At 40.3% G+C, this 8,256-nt stretch overlaps 1 protein-coding gene across 2 annotated transcripts; it reads left to right on the top strand.

Moving 5' to 3' along the window:
- Positions 1 to 2,442: 2,442 nt before the first annotated feature.
- hsd17b8 (hydroxysteroid (17-beta) dehydrogenase 8) lies at positions 2,443 to 6,523 on the top strand. Of its 2 annotated transcripts, none has more exons than XM_026157159.2 (9): positions 2,443 to 2,543; positions 3,456 to 3,658; positions 3,735 to 3,851; positions 4,071 to 4,166; positions 4,939 to 5,024; positions 5,101 to 5,185; positions 5,445 to 5,487; positions 6,153 to 6,227; positions 6,321 to 6,523. In XM_026157159.2, the coding sequence occupies exons 1-9, from the start codon at positions 2,498 to 2,500 to the stop codon at positions 6,338 to 6,340; spliced, it is 771 nt and encodes a 256-aa protein (XP_026012944.1). In that variant the 5' UTR covers positions 2,443 to 2,497; the 3' UTR covers positions 6,341 to 6,523. The 2 variants fall into 2 exon arrangements, with proteins under 2 accessions (XP_026012944.1, XP_026012945.1); XM_026157160.2 differs by lacking the exon at positions 2,443 to 2,543 and adding an exon at positions 2,932 to 3,060.
- Positions 6,524 to 8,256: the final 1,733 nt, after the last annotated feature.

The raw sequence follows: 8,256 nt of genomic DNA, 5'->3' as shown, positions 1-8,256 counted from the left end.
TATTAATGATATATTTATATCAGCCTTTAAATGTATTCAGTAATGATGCTGACAGCTGGGACAAAAACATGTAAAGATATTTTTGTGATATTTTAATTGGATTTTATGTAAATTAAGGTGTTTTATCTGTTGCAGCCGAATTAGTTTTTGCTCTTAGTCTAGTTTGGCTCATTTTTCATGAAAGCTCCTTGAAAGATGAAAGTGAAAACCAGATGAAGCAGTCAGAAGTTACCAGGCAACAGGATCTCTTCTTGGAAAATAAATAGAGCAAAGAGGACACAGTGAACTGGACTTCAGCACATCGCTGACGCTGCTGATAAATTTCTTTTTCATTTCTCAGGAAAAAGCTGGACTAGAGTTTTTACAGACACTTAAAAGTGCAAGAGTAAAAACAGACAACAGAATTATGACGGAGACGATTGTAAATCAAAGCCATGTGTGGCTAAATATATAAATGTTCCTCTAAAGGTTTCTGCAGCACATCAGTGTCAGATTTACTGATCATAAGATATTTAATGAGAATATTGAAATAAATCTACCCAGTAAATGAGGAAAATTAACTATATTCTAAACTATAAACGTTTCTGAGTTCTCACTGCGGTGTAGACTGATGCGTTGAGTGTTTCTTCTTCAGTCATCTTTCTCACTCACTATGTGTTAATAGACCTCTCTGCATTGAATCATACCTGTTATTAACCTCTGTCTCTCTTCCACAGCATGTCTTTATCCTGTCTTCCTTCTCTCACTCCAACCAGTCGTAGCAGATGGCTCTGCCCCTCCCTGAGCCTGGTTCTGTCAGAGGTTTCTTCCTGTTAAAAGGGAGTTTTTCCTTCCCACTGTCGCCAAAGTGCTTGCTCATAGGGGGTCATATGATTGTAGGGTCTACGTTACAATATAAAGCGCCTTAAGGTGACTGTTGTTGTGATTTGGTGCTGTATAAATAAAATTGAATTGAACAGACTGATAACAGAGATTGACTGCCCTCCAGTGGCCACAATACGTATTTACACCACTGGTATCCTGCCACATGTAAATACTTCCGGTATTGTGGCAACCACAAGAGCACCTGGCTTTAGCCACTGTAAGGTGAGGAGCGCCACAGTAGGCGGAAACGTGTGACTTCGACTTTAATAGCGAAAATTAAATTGCGTTTTGACCACATTGACAGAGCAGAGAAAATATACTAGACAACAGATTAAGTTGAAATTATGAGATAAAAACATTTTGCATGTAAAAAAAAAACAAAACAGTTTAGGTTTCAGCAGAAACAACACGTTACACTTTGCATGTAATAGATTTGGGGAGAAAAGTCTTTACAAAAAGATACTTTACAAGATACTTTTGTAAATTGTATGTATTGACATACAATTTAATAAAGGCTAACTAAACTAACTAACTGGGCAATAAAAGACATGAATAAAGTGCAATGTGCAGTAAATGGAACAATTTACATTGATGTTACAGACAGTGAAAAGTAGTGAAGTGAATTTGTTCAATAAGAAGCAAAAAACAAATACATTTGAAAGTGACCGCTATATAGGTGTCAAAAGAACACATTTTTCTTTACTCAAGTAAAAGTATAGATACCTCTGTTTAAAAAGACTCTAGTAAAAGTATTGACTCATGTTTTTACTCAAGTGGAAGTAAAAAGTACAGGCTCCAAAACATACGTAAAGTACAAAAGTATAAAGTAAGGTAAAGTAAAAGTAGAAACAAAAAAGTAGCAAAGTAAAGGACAGATACCCCAAAAGTCTACTACTAAAGTACAGTAACAAAGTATTTCTACTTCGTTTCTTTCCATCTCTGATGCCAACAATAAATCATATTTTAATGCAAAATGTGGTTTAAAGACTCCAGCTCTCTTACTTAAATATTCCCATGTTGTAACGCATGATCAGTGTAAGCGGACTTGTTGATTCCTACTAACGGTGAATGACTCTGTTCCAACCTTTACGATCCACTTGCGCGGTTTGCAAGTCACGTGTTTCTGCCTACTGTGGTGGTGACGTGTTTCCGCTTACTGTGGCGCTCCACAGTGGCTGCGCTGGTATTTAAACAGCTGTAAATGACATGTTAGACTATAATCTGTGAAACATGTTATGAAGGAAATTTCTTTGTTAAGAGTGAAATAACAACAAATATAACATAAAAGTGGCCAAAAGTTTGGATTGATTATAATGTAGAAACAATAATCATACAGTCATAAAGTTGCCTAAAAACAGGGCATTTATTTGTTTTGCGTAAATCCTGTTCACTACAGTCTATTTGACATTTTAGGTAAAGACGTTACACATAAAAACATACACAACATTTTTGGTAGACGGTCACTTTTTGGCCCAACACCGGTATCGATTTCAAAATAAAATGCCTGTATTGGCTTTTATTCTTTTACTGATGATGTTGGGTTTTCATTACATTAAACACTGTTTACCTTTTTTCACCGTTTTTTATCGCCGCCTGATGGACAAACCTGAAACTACAACAACAGCAAACTGTCATGGCGGCTGCCACAAGGCTCATCTCAAGGTTGACGCTGGTCACCGGTTAGTTTATGTTTTATTACGGATCCTTCACAGAGAAATAAACCCGACCGTTTCTTTTTGTCTCAGATGTTTTTGCTCCGTTAAACCGGGAGAGGTTTTCTCCGTTATCTCCGCAGCTGAAGGAAACTCGCGCTTCATTAAACTTCTCTGCGAGTTCAGAGGAGCTGTGAAGTTTCAGACTGACGTTCAGACTAAGGAGATTTATTTTGTATCATGTGAAGCTGTTCAAAGTATTCAGCAGCAGCTGATTCATATATAATTAGACGCATCTGTGCAGCTCGGTTATTGTTGCCGTGGAATAAACTGACGACAGGAAAGGCGAAAGGATCGTTCATATAGCCCACTCCTTCTTCCGGTCAGTTTCTCTAGCAAATATTCCCAAAGATAACAATACATTATTTTTAATGCACACTAATTAATTATTCAGAGTTTAGGCTGCTTTCAGGTTATAAAGAGATTAAAATTTAGGCTCCAGCTCAACATCTGATGCATAATAAATTTCACCTGTGGAGAAAATGTGAGTTCATATTGTGTTTTAGTGGAGATAATGTTTCTTATTGTAGCTCAGGTTAGTTTCCTGTCATTTGCTCCTCGTGTTTAAGTCATTTGTAGTAAATCGCAACCTTTCATTTTAAAACAGGAAACACAAACATCAGAAACGTTCATTTCCAGGCAGGCAGCTCCTAAACTATTAAATGTGGATGTTTAATCAGAGCAGGAAGCTTTGAGTGGACCTGAGAGCCCTGCAGTCGTGTTTTCACGACTAACTCTAGTCCAGATGTTTTTGTGGGGACTTTTGTTTTCATTTCAGAAACATCCTGAGCTCCTGACGCCTCAGACAGCAGCGTCTCAGGCTGCTGTTTCCTCCTCTCTGCTCCTGCTCTGACTTCACGCTCCTCTCTTCCCACCCAGGTGGAGGCAGTGGGATCGGGCGGGCGGTGTGCCAGCGTTTGGCCTCTGAGGGCGCCTCCGTGGTGGTCGCTGACATCAGCGAGGAGTCGGCCAATGAGACGCTGGGGAGTCTGCAGAGCAACCTCAGAGGGCAGGTCCACACGGCGGCTGTAGTGGACGTGTCGTCTAAAGAGAGCATCAAGAAGCTGGTAACGAGCGTGCAGGTGAGAACAACGCTCCTGCTGTGCGTTCGTCTTTTCCTCCTCCTCCTTCTTTAACGTAAGCTCGTTCCTCCTGCAGACTCGGTACTTCCAGCCTCCCTCGGTGTGCGTGAACGCAGCCGGCATCACTCAGGACGACTTCCTGCTCAACATGGAGGAGGAGCAGTTTGATAAAGTCATCCAGATCAACCTGAAGGTAGGCGGCGCTGACACCTGGCAGCTTCTCCTCCATCTCACACTGCAGGCCGAGAGACGACTGAACACAGTTTAAAATGATGCGAACAGCAGAACAGTGACGGGCTGTTTATTTGTTTCCTGTTAGTGATTAAATCCACTCGAGCTCACAGGTAAAAATATATTTGAATCCTGTGTTAGATCAGAGTGAAAGGATTCATTTTTCATTGTTCTCTCCCAGGGTTCATTCTTGATCACTCAGGCGGTCGCTCAGGCTCTGGTGGCCTGTGGAGCGCCCAAAGGATCCATCATTACTGTGGGCAGCATCGTGGGAAAGGTGAGATACGAGCAGGCGCGGTTTGGGTCACAGTTTTGTACAGAAACATAAAAAAATGAGTCAAAGTTGGAGATTTTTGTTCTTTAGTTTAATTTAAAGGGAGAAAATAAAATAACAAAAAGAATTAAAGACAGAAAAAAAATCTCATTGGTCATTATTCTGTTTACACACACAGAAGTAAAAAAAACACCCGAACATAAACCTGTAGGCAGGCTTTGAGTTTACAGTCTGTATAAACTGCCCTGTTTATGTCTCTGGTTCCAAACCTGCACATTATTAATAAAACTCTGATTTTTTACTCTGAGAATGAAGCTGAGCTGACAGCAGACTGAAGTCTCAGCAGTGACTCGTCCTGCAGCTCCACTCTAGTCGAGATGCAGTCAGTGTCCTGTGAGACGATCGAGTCACGACAGTTTCAGCGTCAGTTTATTTTCCTGCTTGACTTTTCTTTGAGTTTCTTCGCATCTGTTTAAAATTAATTGTATTTACATTTTATTTTTACATCTTAATTGATATATTTGTGTAAATAAAAGCTCCAACTCAGAATTGGATCTTGTGTTTGTGCTGGCTTCAGGTAAAAGTGCAGTGCATCATCCTGCAGATGATGTCTACTGAAGTTTTTGTTGCCTTGAAGTTTTCAAAGTAAAAGATGCATGAAAGATATTGTATTCCTGAAGCAGCTTTAAAAACCACTGCAGGTGTTCCTCTCTCTGCGGGTCCTTTATGGTTTATGTGGCCTTTATCTCATGTCTGTTGTGGTTGTTGTTTGCAGGTAGGAAACATCGGTCAGGCTAACTACGCTGCCTCTAAAGCTGGAGTCGAGGGTTTAACAAGGACCGCTGCCAAAGAGCTCAGCAGGTAAAACAAAGTGATGCAGCGACGCGCATGAGCTGACCGGAAACTCACCTGTGTCTCCGCCTCTCTCTCTCTCCAGGTTTGGGATTCGCTGTAACTGCGTGCTGCCAGGGTTCATTACGACTCCAATGACAGATAAAGTGCCAGAGAAGGTTATTAGCAAGGTACAACACGCACGCACGCACACACAGGTGCACACACGCACACAGACATCCACACAGACACACACAAACAGGTACCTGCTGAATGTGACGTGAATTTAGTTTTTTCCTTTTTTTAAAACAATTTCCTGGAGTCTGATCACTGCAGCGAGCTGTTAAACATCATAAAAACTCGTAAAAATATTGTGACTGAAACAAAGCTGCCAACATATTTATTTACTTCCTGCTCCTCAGTGAAGCTGCAGCCATGTTTGTGTTTCAGATCGAGTCCTTGGTGCCTCTGGGAAGGATGGGCGAGCCGGCGGGTCAGTTTCATATCACTGATGCTTTTCACTGTCACTCTTCATCCAGGACATCAGATTCATAGATGTGTCGTTCTGCTCCGGCCACACCGACACCAGCTGCGTTTAAATGAACACAAAGCTGTTGGATGAGTGGGATTTGTCCAAACATCTATATGGAACATGAGAACATCAGTGTTTCTGCATTTTAGAGTCATCAGCCACTTTAACGAGTGTTAAAATAGGACTGTGCTAGAAAACAGGAGTCACACTGAAACTGTCACACGCGGTGAAACAACCGTTCAAAATACAGACAAAATGCACTTTTTTGCGTTTTTCTCAGAGAATCACGAGAAACAGATCAAACATCTGTTTCTGTTACACTGCTTCATTAGGATGATGCAGTTTCAGAGTTGACACTGTGACACTCACAGCCGGGAAACAATGATTGACGAGTTGAACTTTTTCAAACAAATGTGTTTTTCAATTCTGAAACAAAAGTTTAGAGGGCTCAAAAATGCTGAAACAAATAATGCATTTTAAAAAATGCATAATTTCAGCCCAGCTCTCTGACAGCTGTAACTCAGAAAATGTTGGTGGCATGAAGGTGAACGTTTGCATGGCCTCATAAAACAAACTAAAGTTAATTCATTAAAGAGATCAGCTGATGGGCTCTTTGTGTCCTCCAGAGGTCGCTGATGTCTGCGCCTTCCTCGCCTCGGACGACTCTCAGTACATCACCGGAGCCAGCATCGAAGTGACAGGTGCAGTTTCTCTATAAACTTTTCATTTCACATGACAAATGTTTTCAGTTTAACGAGAATACCAACACATCAGGACTCGTCTTTCTTTGTCAGGCGGACTTTTCATGGGTTAAATCAGCCGTCCGGCGAGCGCCCGACTGAAGACTGTGAGACTAGTTTCTACGTAATTATTATTTTTTGACTTGATTTTGATTGCGTGAATGTTTTTGTAATTTTGATGTGAACCTGTCACATGTTGTCTTAATAAACACTAGAATGTAATGTTGAATCTGAATGAAGCTTTAAAAAAGTTTTAACATGTTTGTGTGTTTTTGGGGCACAGCTGGGATTTGAACCAGATGCTTTTGAGTTTTTAGTGTCTCCACACCATCATCACCACCAGAGCCTCCTCAGGCTTCCTGTCTTCTCTGAGGTTTACATAATAACTCTGGCTTTAAAAACATTGTTGGAGGTCAAAGGTCAGCACACACAGTTTGAACCTGAAGGCTGAGCGTCCTCAGATGTTGCAGGTGTTTAACTCTGAGCTGCGAGCCGAGGTGCTGGCAGGCCTTTCAGGGCTGTTTGTTTCATAATCGGAAGCATCTTTGCTCCATCTGTGCTGCAGTTTTTCTGTCTTTTATTGTTGAAACCACAGCAGTTTCCACTTTGAGTCGTCTTCAGCAGATGCTGTTTCTCAGCTAAACATGTGAGTTTGGAAACAGGACCCATAATCTCAAAGACGACGTAGCAGCACATTACATCCCCCTCTGAGTGACACAGCTGGGCTTGACTTGGTTTTAGAAGTTTAAATACAGCTGCTGAGAGGAGGAGAAAACAATAACGATGCCAAAATCTGTCTGCAAAACACTCGAGCAAAGAAAAACTGAGGTTTCCGTTTTTGTCTTTATAAAAAGTGAAGCTAGCAGCTCTCCAACAACCTGTCTTTTACTCACAAACGCATAAAATGTCTGAAAGCATTTTGAAATAATTACTTGCAGAGAACAAAGTTACGCTAACGAGGTTAACGAGTTAATCCCAGTTCTTTAAAAGTCTGTGACTAGTGATGAAACCGAACTGATGCTGATCTAGAGGAAAACGGGCATAATTTCAGAATGGCCACAAGATGTCGCTGTTTCACCTTCTAGTAACAAATAGAAACAGCAATCACTAAAGTAGACCATAATAAATATTTAATGGAGAGCACATAAATAATTTGAAGTTAAGGATATTTTGTTATATTACCAAGAAATAAATTAATATTGTCACCAATGCAGATTATGCTACTAAGGATTTGGGGAAAATACATTAAAGTAAGTCAAAAAACAAAACATGAAGCTGATCCAGAAGATAAATTAATTAAAAAACGCACAGAAATAAAAACATAATTACCAAGAAAACCTGTAGAGCTCTTTAAACTGCTAAATAATAAAGCATTTAAAATACATTATTAATAGACATTGTTCCCTATGTTGTTGCCTATGAACAAGTACTTTGACAAATAGCGACACCTTGTGGCCCTGTGTAGTAAAATCATGACAGCAGTTTGGAAGAAAAACAAGAGTCAAGCAGCTCTTTTTAAAAAGATTATATATTACAGAAACAAGAATTTAAAAAAATTACTTACAGACATTATAAAATACTTTTTTCTTTTTTCAGCACCATATTTTTATGTTGAAACGGCTTCAACACAATAAAAACAAACAAATAGTTGAGGTCATTCTCTCTGGAGGAGGGCAGATTTTTTTGGTTTTGGCTTTTTCGGTCATCCATCCTCCGGTTTCCTGCTATATATATTTAAAAAAGCACAAACAAATAAAACCAGAACCCCAGAATTAAATCGCCCCATCATTTTTCACTTTCCATCCCACGGAGGCAGACGACCTTCGCCCCCCCTGCCTCTCTCACAGCCTCTCTCTCCCCCGTGGTGGTTCAGTATCTTTACCATCACAGCTCAGATCGATGCAGACTTTAAGTAAAAAGTTGTTCCGCGATTGCAAACCTGCAAAAGCCAACAAGTGAAACAGCAGCAAGGACAGGGACGTGACAGAGG

The sequence above is a fragment of the Astatotilapia calliptera genome, chromosome 22 (genome assembly GCF_964374335.1).
Source record: "Astatotilapia calliptera chromosome 22, fAstCal68.1, whole genome shotgun sequence".
NCBI classification, from domain to species: Eukaryota; Metazoa; Chordata; class Actinopteri; order Cichliformes; family Cichlidae; genus Astatotilapia; species Astatotilapia calliptera.
The sequence above is the reverse complement of the archived record's forward strand: the minus strand, read 5'-3'. Positions and strand labels throughout refer to the sequence as shown.